The sequence below is a fragment of the Phoxinus phoxinus genome (assembly GCF_949152265.1).
Source record: "Phoxinus phoxinus genome assembly, chromosome: 20".
In the NCBI taxonomy this organism is placed as follows: domain Eukaryota; kingdom Metazoa; phylum Chordata; class Actinopteri; order Cypriniformes; family Leuciscidae; genus Phoxinus; species Phoxinus phoxinus.
This window is the reverse complement of record NC_136895.1, coordinates 14703719-14725526: the sequence shown is the minus strand read 5'-3', so window position 1 is coordinate 14725526 and position 21808 is coordinate 14703719. Positions and strand designations below refer to the sequence as shown.

Below are 21808 nucleotides of genomic sequence, written 5' to 3'. Positions count from 1 at the left end.
GTATATACTACTGTTCAGAAGTGTGTGATCGGTTAGATTTTTTTCGGTACTACACGGTTATCTGGACCACACGATGGCCTACCCCTAACCCCGCCCCTAAACCTACCCGTCACTGGGGTTAAGACCAATCAGGGATGACACGTGTGATCCGGATAACCGTATAGTTTCTTTTTTCTGTTTTTGAAAGAAGTCCCGTGCTCACAAAAGCTGCATTTATCCGATCAAATATACAGTAAAAATAATAATAATAGAGTGAAATTATGTATATATTTTAAAATATTTATTCCTGTGATGCAAAGCTGATTTTTAGCATCTTTACAACAGTCTTCATGAGTCAAATGACGCTCAAGAAACATTTATTATCAATGTTAAAAGTTGCGCCACTTAATATTTTTTTGTAGAAACTGTGATGCATTCTCTTCAGGATATTTCGATGCATAGAAAGTTAAAAAGAACAGCATTTATTTGAAATATAAATTTTTTGTAACATTTATAAATGTCTTAACTTTCATTTTTGATCATTTTAATGCATCCTTGCTAAATAAAAGTATAAATTTCTTTTGATTTCTTTTGAAAGTTACGTAAAAAAGCAGCTCGGACATTCTGCAAAGCATCTCCTTTTGTTTTAAACAGAAGAAAAATGATACTGGTTTGAATGAAGAGATAATGATCAAATTATACATTTTTACTTGAAATAATCTTCTGATTGAAAAGGAAAAGAAACCTGTATTAACAGACATGATCATCATAATGTTCTTTTTACCACAAAGTAACATTTGACACAGTATTGTGAGAGGCCTGCAATGAAAGTGTCAACCGCAGAGTTGCAAAGAAAGACGAGCAGCGTTTCTCAGTGTTTATTGAAACGTGGTACAAAATGATCAGTGTTCTCCCTCATAAATCATCAGGCACAGGAAATAGAATCATCTCTGTCATGTTCCAAAACTACATCCTCTCATTCATAGTTCCAATGCCTCTCTGTGACGGTGCACAGCGCTGATACGCTTCGGCTCAAGGGTACGTATAGCTATTAGTTTAAAAAGCAACTAATTTTGACCTTTATGCGTCATACGGAGGATTTGGAGCAAAACCGCCTGAACTTCTTCATCCATCCGACCCTGTTAAGGTCAAAAACAGTTGCACAGATAAGCGTAATATAAGACATCAGATGTTCCTGTAGAAGTAAGGTTGGGTTTATGAGTCTCACCTGAACAGCAGCTAGTAGATGAGAACGGTATATTGAAACGACAGCCTTGTGTTTGCGCTCCCAGTCCTGAGCACAAGAAGAAAGAAAACACTTGGTTGTATTCACTTCTACAAAGTCTGGATTTAGTCTTTCATGCTTGAATGTTCATTATTTTTCAATATTTTGCAGCACCTCTCTTCCCATTCTGTCAGTAACACTGTTAGTTACGGTCTCTACCTTCCAGAAAGCACCGTGTGCTCTGATTGGTCGGCTGGACCAGTGTGCTGTGATTGGTCAATCACTTCGAGCTTGTTTTGGAAATGTCACACCCCTTTCAATCACTGTAAGTTTTAACATACTTAAGGCAACTCAACCAGGGCTCATCACTTTTTTTTGTGTGTGTATTCTTTGGGCGGGAATTATTCAAATGAGGAATATTGGTATGTGTTTGTTCCCGGAAGAAAACTCAAAACCGATAAATGGAGGATCACGTTATGCTTACAGTACCTGGAGTTGCTGTGTAAGTGTGGTCACGCGGTTCTGCAGTGCCAGCTGTTGTCCAGGTGTCCCTGAGGATGTTGGAGATTGGGAACGTCCCAGCGGAGGACTCAAAGCCCCCAGAGCCTCTTTCAGACGAAACACCTCCTTAGACAACTCTGTGATCTAAAAAAGAGGGAAAAAGAAAGAATGAGATCTCCATATCATGGGTTTTTGCATCTGGACAAACATGCATGCATTGTGCATCTGGATCAGGTTTAGAAAAAGATGTCACTGAATGTTAGATAAAGGTACAACAACAATAGAAATGTTTTACGTTACGTTATGTTTTTACGTAACATGGATTTGGACTTATCTAACTCTGGGGGATACGGTGAATAAGCTGAAGTCCCCAAAAGTCAGCATGTTCCTTTAAAGTCTGATTGATTCTGATTGGCTTTCAATACTTTTATCGTTCGTCGGCTGGAAAAGCACTCTGAAAGTGATTCCAACAATATCGTTTCTCTGCAGCGTTATCGTAATAGTTTGGTGTGGACCTATTCTCATAGAATAAAAATGATTATAACTGTTACTAGTTATTAACTTTTGTGTGAACGGGTTTATGGGGCGAAAAAAGGCTATATAGTCAATTAATCTAACACAAACCTATTACGGTAGTTCAAAAACATAATTTGTGACTCATTTGCTCAATTAATTAGTGTGTGTGTGTGTGTGTGTGTGTGTGTGTGTGTGGGGGGGGGGGGGGGGGGGTGGGGGGTGGGGGGGGGGGGGGGGGGTCGGTCGGTCGGTCGGTCGGTCGGTCGGTCGGTCGGTCGGTCCAGGTAAACCCTACGTTATGAGGACATTTTTTGGTCCCCATGAGGAAAACAGCTTATAAATCAGACTAAATGTTTTTTGAAAATATAAGAATGCAGAAAGTTTTCTGTGATGGGTAGGTTTAGGTCTAGGTTTAGAATATACAGTTTGTACAGTATAAAAATCAATGTGTGTGTGTTGCTCTATATTCATTGGCAGAGCGAAAACAGACAATGGCAGTATTGTGTCTAAAATGTAAGCTACTCAATATTAACTTATTATTTTTGTGCCGTCGGTCTGGTCTTTTGGTGCAATTTGCTTACCTGATTGGTGTTTTTTTTTTTCCTGAATTATGGGAAATATAGTCTTTCACCAGGAATTCTACTGTTGAACAGGATTATTACAAAAAAGTTGAAATAATGTGGGCTGATGGCTTCAACGAAAGCATATACCATCGATTCATCTTGTAGCTCACAGCAGGTCTGTCTTTAATGAAATATAAATGATTGTTATGGAGACTCTTCTTCCCTCACACCTTGCGGTCTTTCTCTTTGACGAGCCCCTGCGAGTGCTGGATGTCCTGGTGCAGCTGTTGAATGTGGGTGGACTCAGCCTGAAGATCCGCCAGCTGCTTTTTAACCGTCTCCAGCTGAGATTCAGCCACCTGACGCTCGCTCTTATTAAATAAAGCATCCCGCTGCACCTGGAACACCTGCGGAGGGACACTTTTTTAAAGATATGTGCAAATAGGTGGAGTGGAAACGGTCATAAACAACATCAAGGACAACAAACACACACCTCAGTGCAGGTCTTCTCATGCTTGCGTGCTAGATCAGCTAACTGGGCCGTCAGTGTGTTGATCTCAGCCTGTAGGGAGAGTCTCTGGGCCTCGTGGTCTCCTTTGGACACCAGTCCCTGTTCTGAAGCTTTCTGTGATCGCAGCTCTTTCAATTCGGTCTCTCTCTCACTCAGAGAATCCTGTGCCGTTGTCGCACTCTGCCGACTCTCCTCTAGAGAGCGCTCGAGCTCCGCCTGAAGTGAGGAAGAATCAAGCTTAGTATACTCTTGAAAAGAAATGTTGCAAAAGGGGCTTTTCGCTGTGATGCCATAGAAGAATCATCTTGGGTTCCCCAAAGAACCTTTTAGAGAACTATTCTTAAAATAACCATTTTCCTTCTTAAGTGTGAAGAACATTTTAATAATCTAAAGAACCTTTTGTGCAATGAATAGTTCTTCATGGAACCACATTGCCAATAAATAACCTGTTTTTAAGATTTAAGAATGCTAGTTTATTACTTACTGAATACTAAAACTTTATGCGAATTCGAGCGCTGATGATGCATTGGATTCAATAGTAGAGGTGTGAATACATTTTAGCCATTTCATTCTTAAAGCTACATTGTGTAGGATTTTCTCCCATCTAGCGGTGAAATTATATATGACTACCAACTGAATATTACTTTCTAGCCCCTCCCATTCCGAGGGCGTTTTAACTCCTACGGTGGCCGTATTAATTCAAATCTGCCGGCAGTCGCGAGTAATCTCTCCTTCGCAATCGTCACGGTGCCACTGAGTGTAAAAGCGTGAAAGGCGAAGCTTGAATTTCTTTGGCTAATGTATTTTCAAGATGGAGGCGCAACATGGCTTCCGCCATTCGAGCGACTCGCTCGTATGTATTATAAATGGCAGATTCTACGCTAACGAGAATACTCGATTAGTTGGTAGAAGTAATTATACAATAATGAGCACATCGAATTTTGAAAGAACAAATTGTTTTTTGCTAAAAATCAACTTAAAGAGCGTTTGAGCAACTGAACAAAACGGGCGTGAATTTACATTTGAATCTCCAACCAATATTGCTCCGTGACATGTCAACGGTCGCTTTGGCCAGGTGGTATTTATAGCATAGGGGTCGGGAGTCGCGGGACGTTTTAGATTCTAGAGAGCATTTGATTGGACAGAAGATGTGATGAGAAGCTGAAGTCCGCGGTGACGTCATAAAAATACGTGATCCATTTTAGCGGAAGTGAGAGTAAATTTGAATGCTTATATCTCCTGAATGCGAATTTTGTCATTTTTTTGGAAGACATCAGCTTATTCATAACCTTAAGGCTAACATATTCATACTAAAAGCTAAAAAAACTTACATTTTAATTTCAAGGGGCCTTTAAAATATATTCTTTATTATTAAAACAGTTATTTTGCATTCCAGTCAAAGTAAAAAATCATGGCAGTATTTACTTACCGCAGTGGAATTGAGTGAATTTTGGTAAGTATTCTGTCTAGTGTGCTCTGTTGAACACTTCACATTTTGGCATAATTAAAAAGAGCCGATTACAAAGAACAATTAATTTGCGAATTGAATTTAGCATTTTGTGAAACTCACCTTGACTTTCTCATGTTCTTCCTTACTAACTGAGTCTTTTTGCAGCGACTGCAGCTCAGATTGCAGCTTGGTGAGCTCGGTTTGAGCATGCTCACGCAGCGCCCTCTCTGCTTGCAGCTCTTTCTCAGTTTGAGCTAACTGCTGGGCTACTGCGGACAGCGCCTCCTGGTGTTTCACCAGTGGTATTGCATCTCTCAGTTGTAGTACATCATGAGCCCGGCTCTCTCTCTCGGCACACAGGCTGTCCAGAGCTTGTGCTGCCTCTTGCCTCGCAACTTCCAGCTCCTCCTGTATCGCCTCCAAGGTCCGTCCCCCCGGCGACAGATGCAGGGAGTGCTCTGATTGGTCGAAAATTAGTTATATTTAAAGGCTGGAATCAAATGGTTATTTCCAAGAGTCTCGGAGGGACAACAGGTGCACTCACCAGACGCAATGGAAACCTCTGAGCACTCAGATGGGTCCTCGTCGTACTCATTTTCTTCTATGTGGGAAGGGGGGCGGAGCCTTTCCAGCTCCAGCAAGGCCTGGTTGAGTCGTGTAGCCACGTCGGCTCGTTCTTGAGCTATCTGGTTAAGCTGAAGACCCAAAGTGACCTGAACCTCCTCAAACTGAACTCGAGGGACGCTATCCTTCAACTCCCTCTCAAGTTTTTCCACCTGTGTCTGCAACCCGTTCACCGGCGCTCCCTCGCCCTCCTTACGCCCAGCCGTTTTGCTTTCCTCCAGGGCTTTTTCCAACTCTTCCACCTGCTTTTTGAGGCTCACAACTGTCTCGTTCTCTTCTTCTCCCTCTTTCCCTTTCCTTCTATCCTGCCGATCTGCCTCAAGTTCCTTTACCCTCTCTTTCAGCTGTTGGATGGTGTCATTGTCATCTTCACTAAGCCTCTCCCCATCTTTCTTTTTTCTGGATAGCTCCGCCTCCAGCTCCTGCACCCTCGCTTTCAGCTGCTGGGTCTCTAAATTTGGCCCTTTCTCAGGGGCCACAGAGCCCCGTTCAGGCTTCGCTCCTGCGTCCTCCACGGAGTAGACCCCTAGAAGCATCTGTTCTTTGAGTTCCTCTAACTCTGCCTGGGCTTGGGCCAGCTGTTCCTTCATTTGATGTTTCTCCTCTTTCTCTTCAGATCTTAGAAGAAAAGCAAACATTTCAATTACTTGACAGGATTCATAAGTGCATGAGTGGTCGATATTAGTTTAGTGCAAGTCAAATATCTACCAACAACATCCTTGTCAATGGTAAATATTTTCTTCACAAATATATATATATTTTTTGTTCATTTTGAGTAAATATTGTGTAAAATAAGCGGTCACTTAAATTCAGCAATTTTGTTTTTAAATTAGTTTTGTTTGTAACTACATTACCCAGGATCCTCTGCAATGCTCGAGGCTTCAGTTGAAGCCTGGGTTCTGGAGTATTTTTCCTGTAGTTCCTCGAACTCTTTCCTCAGAGATTCATACTGAGCCGTGGAAACAAAATCTGGACCCGAGCTCTGCATATCCGTGTCATCCTTCTCAAACATCTCCAGCATCTGCAATGGAAATGTTTTATAGATTTCTCTTTAAAGACAGCACATGTAGTTGCCATATGTTTGCCTCAGCCATTACCCTCATGGTGTTCTTTGATCTGTTTGTTTAACCCTGGACTTCAGTGAAATACAGCCCAGTTTTTGAGAACTCTTGCAAACATTGATTTATGTCAAACATGCAGTTATAAGTATTCAATTTGCTACAAACAATTTCGACTGAGCTCATTTGAATGAGAAAACATGAGCGTTCAGCACGTTCCCCAAACATTTCCCTCAAGGGCTTTGTAAGTGGAATGCCATATTAGCGCTTAGCATTACATGCCATGCTATTTTTACCAGAATATGTTACAGTACCACACTGATCTGATTAGTGCTATTATAATGTCAGCTGTGTTTTAGCTTTATAAATAAACACTCTGTATCTTTAGACCATGAAACATGTGATTAAAATTGGGAGGTATATGTCAACATGTAACGCCATTTCTATTTGGTTTGATCTGAATATCAAGAAATCTGTCTAAAGTAAAACAATTTATTTTATTCTTATGAAAATAAGGCACATTTTAGATTTTTTTTTTGCATCGTGACCTTTTTATGTTACAGTTAAGCACATTTCCCACTTGCACTCTCTGTAATGCAAAAAAAAAATCACATTTTCATTAACATGATCCTATAAAATAATGATGTATTTAAGCATTTACATATATGTTTTTCAATGTAAAAAAAATAACATTGCGAATCACCATTGAGAATAATAATAGTACAAAAAGTAAAAAGTCTAGGTATATTACTATAATTCGCAATTCACCACATATGCTGTAAACAATATGCTGATTCAAAGTGAAAATATGAGCTATAGTATATCCAGCATCAGGTTAACTGTGGTGCTTTAAGAAGCAGGTCAGATGCAGTATGTGGTTAGCGCATATATGTCTGTTTTTATCTTGCACATCTGAACAACCTTTAAAAATCTGCTAAAAACATCTAAACACAGACAATGAGGTCAGCGTTCTATGTGTGTGTGCATGCCTGTGATTTTAATGCTTTGTCTGCAAGTGAGTGTTTAAAGGAAAGCGCCTCCACCTGCACTTTGAGAACCAGGTCGACATTCTGGGATGTCAGTTCCTCCACTTTACTGCGAAGCTGCTCCACCATGGCAGGATTCCCCTTAGAGGCGCCCTGGTCCCGGTCCGCCCGCGAATCAGCATCTAGTCCTCGTGATTGCCTAGACAGCAACTTCTCTGCTCCTGATGACATGCATATACATTTTTTCAAATAATGTCCTCTTATCAGAGTCTTTCCAACCAAACTGATGTGCATTGATCTTGATGTGTCAGGAAGTGTTCTTGGCTCACCAGGGAAGTCCATCATGTCATCCGAGTCCTCGGCGTCTTCCGAGTCACAGGTCACGCCGCTCACCCGAGCCGCTCTCAACTCCTCCAGCTCGGCCAGCAGCCGGTCACGCTCTGCCTCAGTCTCGCTCAGACGCGCTCTCAGAGAGTTTAGCTGAAAAACAATTGTCATTTCAACAAAATCATTCAAATCTAGGATGCAAAAATGGCTTTTTGATTTATTGGCGAGGACTCCTGTGGTTGACAGTCTAAATTTTCTGAAGGTAAAGCATCCCCTTTAACTGAAATGTGACTTTTCAAGAGTTTCAAATCTCATTTTGTTCCCTGTCAGTGCTAATAAGTGCATTATAGTTAAAGAAGTGCAGTACCTCCTCCAGGGCAGTGGTGGCGCTACTCTGCTGCTGCTCCAGAACTTTAATTTTCTGCAGTAGGCGACCTCTCTCCAGTCTGAGCTTCCGGATCTCTTCAAAGACCTCCTCGTCCTCCGTCTGACACACAAACATACATTGCAACGTAGTCACATGGAAAACTGCGTATGTGATTATTCCAAATTACGAAATGCGTACATTAATATAATCAGTGTTGGGGAGAGTTACTTTTAAAAGCAATGCATTACAATATTGCGTTACTCCCTAAAAAAGTAACTAGTTGCGTTACTTAGGAAATGGAAAGTAATGCATATGGAGAGTAATGTGTTATGCTACCTTATCTTAGCTCGGCTGGGCTTGCTTGTCTATTTTTTAATAACAACAAAAAAGTTATATTTTAGAAAAAAAAGGCCCTTTACCACCACACTTTAAATGAATAAGCCTCGGGATGAAGGAAATGTAAATTCACGCCGTACAGTAGAGGGTGCAGCTCAAAAAAACCTTTTAGCTGTGCTGCCATTCTGGATTGCTATGGAAGCTTGTTTCCACCACAGAATAAATCATTTTATCTCACAATTATGAGATTACATCTCGCAATTCTGACTTTATTTCTCAGAATTGCGAGATATAAAGTCAGAATTGTGAGATATAAACTCGCAATTGCATGTTATAAAGTTTATATCTCGCAATTCTGACTTTATATCTTGCAATTCTGAGAAATTCTAGCAATCCAGAATGGCAGCAAAAAAATAAAAAGTCCAATTAAAAAAAGACAATTCTGACTTTATAACACGCTATTGCGACTTTATATCTCACAATTCTGACTTTATAACACGCAATTGCGACTTTATATCTCACAATTCTGACTTTATAACACGCAATTGCGACTTTATATCTCACAATTCTGACTTTATAACACGCAATTGCGACTTTATAACTCACAATTCTGACTTTATAACTCACAATTGCGACTTTATATCTCACAATTCTGACTTTATAACTCGCAATTGCGACTTTATTTCTCGCAATTCTGACTTTATAACTCACAATTGCGAAGTTATATCACGCAATTCTGAGATTTTTTTTTAAATCTAATTATTTGAAAGGTAACTTTTTTGTTGTGAAAGTAATGCGTTACTTTACTCATTACTTGAATAAAGTAATCTGACGTAACTCTAATGCAACACTGATTATAATGTACTGTAACTGCTGACTATGGGTTATGTTGGAACCATCAGGGCTAAGCTTTTAAAAGTTTTGACATTCGTTGCCACTCACAAGGTTCTCAGATGGGGGACGTTGGGTCCTGGGGGCGGGAGAAGGTGGAGAGGGGCTCTGAGATTCAGGTGATTGTGTGGGGTCAGGGGAAGGTGGTATACTTGAGGGGTCTGAGGAAGGGGGCGGGCCCTGCAAAATTATTATGCATAAGCCATGCATATGTAAGTGAAAACAATGGGTGCCATTCAATAACCATGTGTATGAAACCAGGGCCCTATGATTTCAGTAATGCAGAAAATGCAGACTTAATCACAGAATACAGTCATAAAAATGGAATTTACAGTATATTTAAATTTAACCATTAAAACCAGAGAGATAAAAAATTTAAAAACTGAATTTGTGAAAAAATACAAGAAATAAAACAGATTTCATTGAACCCTGAGTATGCACAAATTTGTGCGTGAAATCTATGTATGGATGTTTTCACACAAAAAAAAATCATGATCATCAATAACTTTCAAAATTGTCGGGAAAGCCCTTATATGTAAATGTCTAGATATATTTTATGCAAATCACTAACCTTGGACATGCGCTTATTTAGAATATTGCAAATTCATTAACATTAGAATGAGGTTAAGAACAAATTCATCTGCATACAAACGGGTTATAAATAAGTCAGACATTTTTTTGCGAGAAGTTGCGCATAAATACGAATAATCCAAGAAATTATTAACTAATGAAACCCACTGTCATGCATTTAAAGAAATAGTTCACGCAAAATGAAAAGTCCATGCTGTAATGGTGTTTATTTGTCCTTTTCGATCTTTACAGTCCCTTCATTGTTGGAACAGAGCAGTGTCAACATTTATTAAAACATCTAATTTTATGTTCCACAGAAGAAGAAAAGATAGGGTGAGTAAATGATGACAGACTTTTTGGGTGAACTATCCCTTTAAGACAAATGAAAAAAAAAGCTTTCCTTTTTTTAAGCAATGTTTCACGGGATCCATGAATCCCATGCTGTACCTGAGCAGGAGATTTAGGAGGAGGAGGGGCTTTCCTCTTGCGGGGTGTGGTTCCGCTAGAAGGCGGATTGGGAGTGGGAGGAGCCTGCTGGTGTGGGCGGGGTTTCAGGATGCACAGGTTAGAAAGCAAAGCAAGTAGCAGCAGCGTTAGTCAGATTTGTAACATTTGCTTCTGTCTTCACAACGTCAATGAGTTCTTAAAGATGTTAAAGTGAAAATTGGTTTAAATACTTTTTCTTATCCCAACCTGCTGAGACAACTATATTGAGGTGTGGTCACATTAGCAAAAATGTTGCCGGTATTGTCAATAGTGTATTGATGTATAAAGCACAGCTCACACAGAAGTCATTCATGAATTCACTTGACCAACTTAAAACCATTGCGAAATATTTGTGGATAAGTCATTTGCCCTCAAACAGAATTCAACATTGCATGGATTCCTGTTAAAATGACTGGATTTCGGCCACAAAAATTCGCAGAACAATGATAAATGTGAATGCATCTTAAGCCAGAAGTTTAGGCAAGAAATTGGCAATTCAGTCTGGTGCAAAAGTTACAACAGTTACCCTACTCTAAGTTGAATTACAACAATATTTGTGAAACATTTGTATTTTACAGCAGATTTAATAATGCATCCCTGACTGTCCTTGAAGGTTTTCTGTGGTTTAGTTATTTGTATGCATGTGATAAAGTGTTGGAAGTGTTTTTTTTTTTTTTATGCCATTAGTAAGAATTACCTCCTCATTCGAACCCTCAGCAGCTGGGAATGCACAGGACAGAAATAAGAAACAGACAGCAGTGCGGTGAGACTTACACACACCACTCCAAAAACACATTGTAAACCACGTTCAAACACATAACTATATATAATCTTCCCGTTCCACCACATGTTCACTGTTGCAGTAAAAAAGAGGCAACATGAAAGCAGACGGGCAGCACATTTATCACTCTGTCAGGTGGTACGACCACAGGGGCCCTTTATTAACACTGGGATCCATTTCCATCTCAGTCCGACATATGTTTCCAATCAGCCTTTGTAACTCGAGTTAGAAAACTTCTCTGTTTTCATCCATTGACCCAACGTAACATCTGCTTTTTAGTCTCTCCTCTCAGATTACGAGCGTATCCAAGTGGAGATGGGGCCAAACATCAGAGGCGAGGGGAAGAAGAACCACCAGGCTCCAGATGGCCCCTCTCTCTGAGGAATTAAAGGTGAGGGCTAGATGTGTGTGTGGTTACCTGCGGTCACGCCCTCGTTCTGCAGAAGCTGGGTTATATTGTGGTTGCCGGCAGTGATGCTGTAGTGGGCGGAGTTATGTCCCAGGGCGTCGGTTAGGTGTGGGTTAGCTCCGCCCTTCAGTAACATCTCTACAGTCTCCATGCTGTCACTCTCGCAGGCCAACATCAACGCTGATCTGCCTCGAAACACATCATACCACACAGGAAAATAGAGTGCATTAGTGCACGGGTTCCGGAAGTATATTTTCCATTCATTTTTCCCATGGGGATTTTTAAAAAAAAGTCTTCATTAAAGGGATAGTTCAGCCAGAAATGCAAATTCTGTCATTATTTACTCACCATCATGTTGTTTAAAAACCAGTATGAATTTCTTAGTTCTGCTGAACACAAAAGAATATATTTTGAAGAATTTTGGTAACCAGACAGTTGCAGTTCCATTGATGTCAATGGGGGTTACACATTTCATTTCTGGGTGAACTATCCCTTTAAAGTGTTTTAAGCCATGAAACAAGCCAACCAGCTACGAGGTGATTCATAACATTACAAACATTGATTTGAAGCAGAAAATAAAATAAAAAAGGGACAAAAATATAAAGAACTACAATACCATGAAGCATTTCAAACAGCAAAATTGAAATAAAAACTGATGGAGAAATATAAAACTACCCAAAAGGACAAAAAACTACGGAAGCCCTGAACCGCAACGTAAAAAAAAAAAGAATCCGTAAAAAAAAACAAAAAACTAGCATTTGGAGATTAAAGTCGAAATATTTTTAGATTAAAGTCGAAATATTTAGAGATTTAAGTCGAAATATTTAGAGAATAAAGTCGAAATATTTAGAGAATAAAGTTCGACTTTATTCTCTAAATATTTCGACTTTAATCTCGAAATACTCTTCTTTTTATTTTTTTTATTTTTACGTTGCGGTTCAGGGCTTCCGTAAAAAAACAACAACAAAAGCAAAAAAACGTTTTTATTTTATTTTATTTTATTATTTTTAATTAATAATTTAATTTTCTTTTTGGTAAATTGTGTCTGTGGGAGAAATGTATAATACAACAATTACATAAAAAATACACGTCTGATGGCTTTTCACTGAAGTAAAAAAAGTTATCAGAAGATGTGTGACGGTTCGATACGCTGATGTCAATTATGCCATCATTTTTACATTGTGATTTAAACCAGCGTTACTTTAGTAATATTTATATTCTATTTCAGCATAATTCAATAAAAAACTAAACAATTTATAGTAGTTTTAGTTAACAATAACAATACTGGTTGAAACCATTTTGTCCTTTTTGAAAATAAAACAAAATAAAATTTTAAAGATCCTTCAAATTTTATACCAGCTGTTTAAAGCATATCCAACCTGCCCTGGTTATCTTGTATATTAGGATTGGCTCCTCGTTCCAAAAGAAAGGCACACAGCTCGCCTCTGCTCATCTGGGCCCCCAGGATCAGTGGAGTTGACCCATCCTAAAAGAAAACAGGAAATTCGACCCTTTAGAACGACATTTTCCACTTACTGTACTCAACATTTGGTGGATACGCCAATGCAGACACTAATAAAAAGTACATCTTGAATGCCAATTCAGATACAGAAGTAAATGAGCTTTTCACATAGTGTTCTGTTCAAATGGACTTACTCCATCTTGTGCGTCAAGGTTGGCTTTAAAGTCCCACAGCATCTCAGTGCAGGACAAGCAGCCACTTACAGCTGCACAGAAACAAATGCGTAATGAACCATAAACAGCTTCCTATTACGCACAAATACGACGTTTTGTATAATGTTTATATGTTTTAATATATTAGAAGCGTTTTTATTACCAGCATGGTGAAGGGAAGTCCTCCCGAAACTGTCCGTGGAGTCGACAGGCATCCTCTCCTACCGGATGAACATTACAACTGTATCAATATTAGCACTATTTTTCTTGGACTATGGGATTGTCTTCAAGACTCCTACCTGAAGAAGTCTCTTTAGACAATCTGACTGTCCATTTTTAGCAGCAAGATGGAGAGCATTAAAACCTACAGAGAGAAACCAACAGATCTCATTGAAATCTATCAATACTTCCATTAGTAAAACTAGTCGAGTAAATCGTACCAGTGCCGTCTGTTACGTTGATGTCCACTCCATGAGAGAGGATGACCTCTAGACAATCCAACCGACCTCGAGATGCACAAAGATGGAACCTGTGAACAATGTCTTTGAGTGTTGATGTGTTTTTTTTTTTACAAGAATAAGTCCACTAAAGCGAGGCCAACGTATGGTTTAACGTCGGAGTTGAAATCAAAGGTTCACTCACGCTGATTTGCCCTCCGTGTCCAGCTTGGACGGGTAGAGACCTTTCTTCACCAGCAGCGTGGCTACTTTTTCCGGATCATTCTGTTCAACAGCCTGCAACAATCTATCATCGGTCTTACTCCAGTCCTGACTCTAGAAACACAGAGACACAAACTCACACATACACATCATTGATTATAACACATTTAATCGTATAAAAGTTTACACGATCTCCAATTTACTGACAAAAATTACAAACAATTTTAATTATACATTACTTTACCATCTGTGACCTAAATCTTCTGTAAATCTTTTACAAACATAAACTATATAAAAAGTATAAATTGGGAAACTATTGTCTAACTGCTCAAATAGTAAAAACATTAAAAAAAAAAAAAAAACATTTTCAGAGTATATATCTTGAATTTTATTTTATTCCACTGGCAAACAAATTTTTTTCTTGTTTTAGGTATAAAAAAGTGCTGTCAAATTGATTAATAACTATTAATTCCATCTAACATAAACGTTTTTTTGTTTATTTAATATATGTGTGTTTTATATATATATTTCTGTTCGATGCGATTCATCGATTTGCCAGCACTATAGTATAAACAACTAAATTGTGTTAGATTTGTAATTGAAACAGAAAAAAACTCTTATCCAATAGGGTAAGAAAATACACTTGAATTCAATATATATTAATGGTCTCCAGTCATTTCAGGAGATTAATAATAGCTGATTTATTTTACATGGAGTGTGACCCCTCATGGATTCCACCATTTTGAGATCACATGACCAGCAGAATAATGCTGTGTTCATGCCATGTCGTAATTACCGTAGTCTCGAGTTGACAAAGAAGTTTACGTATGTAACGTTCTATATATCCGATTAACGTTCTATTCGGAGCTGTTCACATTCTCGGACTGGGAATTATGCTTTTCTATCGCAAAGCTATCAATGGCGAAATTAATCTGTAGTGGTCAGGTGGTACAAGTAGGAGCTCTCCGAAAGTTCCCATCTTACACGCTGTAATTACGAGCTCTACGACTGAGGATGTGAACACTTTTTACAAGTTGAAATCTGGTAATTAAAGTAATTACAACATGGCGTCAACGCATCTCAACTTTCTTTATAAATAAAGCCAGGCTGACTGTGAATTGCACATTTCTAAAATGCCATTGGCTGTGATTCCGCCTCACCACCAATAAGACCAAGACTATTTGCATCATACAGCACAACATGTGTCAAAAAAAGAAGTACATTTTTAATTACCATTAATATTTACTGAGCCTTGCACATGAAATGCAGAAAAAATAGATATTATGGAACAATTAAGAATTTGGTTCCACTACTAGTTTCATAGCCACGTTTTATTAATTTGTTCATTCGTTTTAGTTAAATTGCGACCACATTGAACAAATTAGTTCCCTCGTTTTAATTAACTCTGGTTCTGTTTGGTAACTTTTGACTGAAAAATTGGACGTTTTGGTTTTTTTGAAATTTTTACTTCATCGGAATGGTTCGAAACTTGGTAAAGATTTTGGCACTTGCTATGTGAACACCAAAAAAATCATAGACATGATTCGAAAAGGTTAAATGGTCCTGAAAAAAATAGTCACACTTGTACTGTTCTGGGTCAAAAATGACCGCATTGGAAATGAATGGGAGACAAATTTCATCTAGTGGAAAGGTTTGGTAATGCGTCCAAACAAAATCTTACTGAAAGCTAAAATTTTTTTATATCAATCAACCTCAAATTTGGAACAAAACTAGTTTAGGTTTATGATTTGATTTTCACACAGTTTTAGAGAAACATGTTTTGGAAAATATATATTTCATATAAAATTTCAAAATAGTATTTTTGTGCATTTTTCATAATAATAAACTTAAACTTTATAATAACTTTATTATTATTTTATTTTTTTACTTTTTGTTATATCAGCAATATAATCTGCTAAATGTCTTCTTTAAAAAGAGACCAAAGCATTCAAGATTTATGACAGTTAAAGTTGGAAATTTCATTTTCAGGTCTATGAGACCTCTCAAAAAGTGATTCACATGTAATAAATTGATTATAACTATTTGATAAGTATAATTTAGTACTATTAAATCCCCTAAAAACACAAATAATTAAATAAAAAAAACATTATCAAACTATAATATAGTACATTCATTTCATTGAAATGTATTCCTTTGTTTTTTGTTCAATCGCGTTCAATTGGCCAAATTTTAACTGAAGATGAGGGAACATATTAATAAATCATAACAAATTCTTAATTAAAGGCCACAATATATTTTTTGCTTCTCAAGTACATTTATCTTGTTTTGAGGATGTTCAGATATGTTGATGAATCGATTAAGAAATATTGTTGCAATGCAGTCTCCTGTTTCCATGTGTGTGGCTGTACGTACCGTGATAACACCGTAACACATGCAGAAGCGTTTCATTGGGCTAAAGACGACATGAGGATCCATAGAGCTCAGAGGACGTATGAAACCTCTGCTTCTTTCCACGAGCCATCCACACTATGTGCTCTCAACAAAACCCTGAATACTTCCACAAAAAAGTTCAAATGAACTGAACCTGAACATTCTGCCAAAGCCGTCACAAAAAAGCCAAGGTTAAGACTTTATATCTAATCTGTCGGTAACAACACTAGGCCTGAATGCCACTGAATGTGGTTATATATCCAATTGCTGAAATCTGTCCTGCTTTGTCGAGTGCAACTCTTGCTATGCCGTCCGGTTCTGCTGTCTGCGGAGATATACGACACACACTGCAGTCACTGCCTGGCACGCACACACCTCTCTGTCCCGGTGTCCTTCTTTTTTACTCTCCATCCCAATTCTGTCTAACTTCTCTCTCCTTCTAATTTACCGTTCTCTGGTCCCAAAGCTCCTGTATTAGCATCAGGGGGGAGAGCTCAGCAAACACGAGAGAGAAACACGCAGTCAGCAATCAGACTAAATGGAGGTATAAAAATAAACAGTCTAGTGCACAATAGTGTTTCACTTTCATGCTAACTCAGTCTGATTAAGTCATTTCCTGGGACGATGTGATGCTGTAGAATAACAGTTTTGTGATTTTTAGCCAGTCCAAAATAGCTTTAGCAAAAACAGGCATCTTGATGCATCTTTCTCATTATAAATATTGATGACTCATCTTTTTCACACAAAGGTGTAGCAATATTTTTGTCCAATCAAATGCTCTCTAGAATGATGAAGGCTTTTCTCTAAGAGAAGCCATTATTTTGCGATTTTGCAACATTTTTGCAACTGGTCCAGTGGGTTAAAAGTCTCCAGCATGAAAGTCAATATAAAATAGTTCACAAGCCATTTTACTTCTGTAATGTGACATATTTTGAGTTAAAAATGAAGGCCAGGATTTTAACAATCAAAATTTGATTGGACATGATCATAATGCAGAAAAGCGTATTATCATTCAGTGATGCTATTGTTTACTGAGAAATATTTTTTGTTCATTTAAATAAAGCTGAAATAAAATAAAATCTAAATATTAGATTAACTTCAAAAAAGTGCATCAAAATTGTCACAGTTCACAAGAACGGATATTGTTCAACATTCATGTATAACTTTGATGAAAGGTTTTGATCCACTTCAAATGTTGACAACTGTATTAGCACAAAATTATAACAAATATTTAAAATATAAAACTGTATGAAAACTGAAAATATAAAAATAATATTTAATTACAAATAATATGAATATTTATAAAAGATATATATATATATAAATAAGGTCATTCAAAATATGAATAAATACTATAATGGTATATAAACAATACTGAAATGACATTATCATTACTGTAACAAAAAACAATGATATTTATATGTATTTCCCTATTTTATATGTTTATATTTGTTATACTGTATATGTGTATATATATATATATGATTTTAATATATAGATAAGTTTTATATATGCATATATATTTACATTAAGAATAAATTAAATTAATAATAGTTTACTTTAGTAACTGTACAAGTTTTAGTATGTTAATTTATTTATGTAATACCTTAAAATATACTGTATTATATTATCTATTTTGAGAATAACCATTGAGAATAATGGATATAATAATGGATTATATATAAATAATTATTATTATTATTGATTAAAAGTGTTTAATAAGAGCCAACCATCCAGAGAAATATAACTTTTCTAACACACTCTGATATATTATCCATCCATCATTGACTTTATGATCCCAGCAGAGACAGTTTCCCAGTGGACATCTGACCCAGACATGAGGCTCAAATGAAAGATAATATTAAAAACAAAGAGGAAACAAGCAGCTCACTTTCTCTCCCCTACAGTGGGTCATCTATCTGTTCATCCCAACACAACCTCAAATCTGATACACACACCACCACAGCAGGGGGAAAACACACACAGATTTTTTCTTCACACAGTGGGATTACATCCAATAACATAATGTTTTATGAATATTAAAGAAGACGAAGAGCCATAAAAGCTTCCAATGCTAAATGAACACTCAAAACAACGAAGACCGCAGTATATACTCAGTCTGTGAGTGAGTGTGTATGAATGTGTTTCAATAATTGAACACTATAGAGGTCTCTGGTTACAGGTGCCGTCTGCAGGCTGGCCTGCTCCTCTAATGATAAAACACATTTACAGATACAAAGCAACAAGTCTCCAAAGATACTCAAGAGATTTAACAGCTTAGCTAATATAAACCAGTATAAAACAGTTTTGCAGACATAATGACTCATATTAATAGTCAAACATACGAAATCTAGCATATTTAGTACGTGACAGGCTCTTACCTCTGTCTTCTTGAACTTTGCTTTTAAGGTTTTCATCTTGTTCTAAAGTAGTTCATGAGCTGTAATGAACAAACACATATTTTTATTAGGAAATTAAAAGTCTACTGTTTTACACACACGTGCTTGTGAAAAGTATTATATAGGCCTAATGTGAATAAAATAATTTCTGTAATATGTTCAGTAAGTCTCACATTGAATCGATAGCAACTTTGCGTCGTAGTTTATTTTGTATCATTTTATTTTATTTTTTGTATTATCGCTCTTGCTCTAACCACATGTTTAAAGAAGACTAAACTCTAGGAAGCATATACATAAACAGAGAAGCTTTATAGAGTATGCAGTAGGCTAAATAAAGCAAGATAAATGTACAATGACTTACATTCAGTGTCTGATGTTATTCTTTTGCTTTCCTGAGGTCTGCAGTATGAGATCTGTCCTGTGCTGGGATGCCCTGACGTCATTTGCAGAATACACGGCTGTTGGACTTGGCAGACTGGGCACGAAATCCGACCAATCAGCGACGAGGGGCGGGCAGTAGAGTATTGATTGACAGTTCCGCGCACCACGTGTTTCAAACTTCAGGTGGCATGTGCGATTCACCGATACGCGTCTCTTTTTTGATACAAAGCAGTGTTAAATAATAAAATAAGACGCTGAATTTAATATGGATAACATAAGAAAAATGTGAAATGAAAGTATATAGGCTGGCTATATGAAATACAATGTTAAAAAATACCTAAAGCCAATCGTCTAATGTTTAAAATCCTAATAGCCAATCAGTGCTTAGAATGCATGTATCACCTGACGTTTCTTAAATATTGCACTGGGAATACTAATTTGAAGCAAATATTATTATTTTCTTTAGATTTTCTTTAAAATTTCTTTTGTTTTATTTCTCAACTCATTTATTATATTATTGACTATATAGTTAATTTAAAAGTAGCTATGCACACTGTAAATATGTAAGTTTTTATATACTGTCTATGGTAAGATGTATGTGTTAAAAAAAATCCAAATGGCTGAGGAGCACGTGGACATTTAGATGAGGCAATAGTTATGAATCACCACTTGGGGGCGATACATACTAAATTAATATGTGTTCATATTGGCTCTTCAAACATTTTCACAATGCAATACAATACGCCACATATGTGTATAGTGTACAATATATTTTATATTATAATATAAATACGTGTTGAAAATATTATATTATAGTATAAATTATATGTATATAATGTGGAATAAATAATTAATATAAAATAAATAAAACTAGTACAGCAAAGGGAGATGAAAATAGCAATATTTCTAATTATTAAATGAATTAAAAAATATTTTTTTATTTATTATATCGTTTTATTTGCACATTACTTCTTATATTCCATTAGACAGCACATAAAGGTAGGCTAATTTTTATTTATGTTTTTTTTCTATACATAAAAACCTCCAAACAGTTTAAGAACATTTACTGGTTTACCTAAGGCAAAAATGCAAATCTATGCATGTATAATATTCAAACCATATATTAACCTTTTTCCTTTTCCCTTCGGTCTCTCTTTAAAAAAGGGCAATTTCCCTCTCTGTACTGGCGTTTTCTTTGTCCCAGGAGGCCCTTCCTCTCTCTAACATGTCCCCGTTTGAAAGGGGCAATTTAGAAAAGTGAGGGGAAGATGTGTGTCGACACTGGCTGGTAATGGAGGGGGTGGTGTGTGTGCCGTCTGCTATGACCTCATCCCTCGCTCCATGTGGGGAGGAAGAGAGAGTGAGATCATGGCTGTCGTAAAAACAGCGTCTTTACATAGTGAGGCTTCCAGGTTCACATTTGAACGGCGTGGAAAGAATAAATGCTGACGATGTCATCTGCTTCTTCTTTGAATTCAATTTGCATCTGAATGACATTAAGACATCTGCAACCTGAAGCTAGCATGCAGCACAGATGTGCGTGTGTTATTTGCTGTGTTGTAAATTAGATTAGCCCTGGGCCTCATTTTGGTGTATTTCTACCTGCATGCTCAGTCTCCAAATGTGTAACTGAGAGAGGATTCTGGTGTGCAAATCACTTACACACACTTTCACATCATTAACACATTGGTGAGCCTGTCAGATCCTGTCATAGAGGTTCACAGGTGTGAAAGCTGCTTTGAGGAGGTGTTTATCTATCTATCTATCTATCTATCTATCTATCTATCTATCTATCTATCTATCTATCTATCTATCTATCTATCTATCTGTCCGTCCGTCCGTCCGTCCGTCCGTCTCTGTCTGTCTTTCTATCTATCTATTTATGTATCTATCTATCTATCTATCTATCTATCTATCTATCTATCTATCTATCTATCTATCTGTCCGTCCGTCCGTCCGTCCGTCCGTCCGTCCGTCCGTCCGTCCGTCCGTCTCTGTCTGTCTGTCTGTCTGTCTGTCTGTCTGTCTGTCTATCTATCTATCTATCTATCTATCTATCTATCTATCTATCTATCTATCTATCTATCTATCTATCTATCTATCTATCCGTCCGTCCGTCCGTCCGTCCGTCCGTCCGTCTCTGTCTGTCTGTCTTTCTATCTATCTATTTATGTATCTATCTATTTATGTATCTATCTATCTATCTATCTATCTATCTATCTATCTATCTATCTATCTATCTATCTATCTGTCCGTCCGTCCGTCCGTCCGTCCGTCCGTCCGTCTCTGTCTGTCTGTCTGTCTGTCTGTCTGTCTATCTATCTATCTATCTATCTATCTGTCTGTCTGTCTGTCTGTCTGTCTATCTATCTGTCTGTCTGTCTGTCTGTCTGTCTGTCTGTCTGTCTGTCTGTGTCTGAATTGAAATTCTCAAAACTACCTGTTTAATCTTCACATCATTGTCACTTGTGCACATTAAAAAAAAAACAGTTTATCATCAAAAAAGCAGTTTATATATTTTTGTTTTCTTTCTTTGTGCTATGCAGTGCTATCTTTTCCTTTCTGTATCGCAATGACATGGTCTGTCAACAAATTACAGTACAAACAGTGAAAGCGTAATCTCGTCCTGTCTCTTGCAATCAAACTCCCACATAAGGTGTAGCCTACAATTTACAAGAATTGTCATCAAAACTTTTGCCATAGTTTACATCAGAACATTCCTCC

General features: G+C 37.4%; 1 protein-coding gene across 1 annotated transcript; it reads right to left on the bottom strand.

Moving 5' to 3' along the window:
- Window positions 1–271: 271 nt before the first annotated feature.
- ankrd24 (ankyrin repeat domain 24) lies at window positions 272–16364 on the bottom strand. Its single transcript, XM_079593869.1, has 22 exons — window positions 16287–16364; window positions 13897–14027; window positions 13695–13783; window positions 13554–13618; window positions 13418–13475; window positions 13237–13307; window positions 12960–13066; window positions 11590–11765; window positions 11088–11110; window positions 10352–10438; window positions 9386–9514; window positions 8108–8227; window positions 7743–7893; window positions 7471–7634; window positions 6224–6390; window positions 5290–5987; window positions 4866–5203; window positions 3278–3511; window positions 3015–3191; window positions 1694–1849; window positions 1208–1273; window positions 272–1118 (listed from the first exon to the last, which is right to left on the bottom strand). The coding sequence occupies exons 1-22, from the start codon at window positions 16347–16349 to the stop codon at window positions 1047–1049; spliced, it is 3342 nt and encodes a 1113-aa protein (XP_079449995.1). The 5' UTR covers window positions 16350–16364; the 3' UTR covers window positions 272–1046.
- Between the last annotated feature and the right edge of the window lie 5444 nt (window positions 16365–21808).

Excerpts from the sequence above, each read along its gene's own strand:
- ankrd24 (XM_079593869.1), bottom strand. The coding sequence starts at position 16,349 with ATGGATCCTCATGTCGTCTTTAGCCCAATGAAACGCTTCTGCATGTGT. Across the intron at positions 5,988-6,223 it reads AGCATTGCAGAGGATCCTGG|ATCTGAAGAGAAAGAGGAGA; the intron begins GTAATGTAGTTA and ends TTTTCTTCTAAG. Across the intron at positions 5,204-5,289 it reads AGAGGTTTCCATTGCGTCTG|AGCACTCCCTGCATCTGTCG; the intron begins GTGAGTGCACCT and ends TCGACCAATCAG.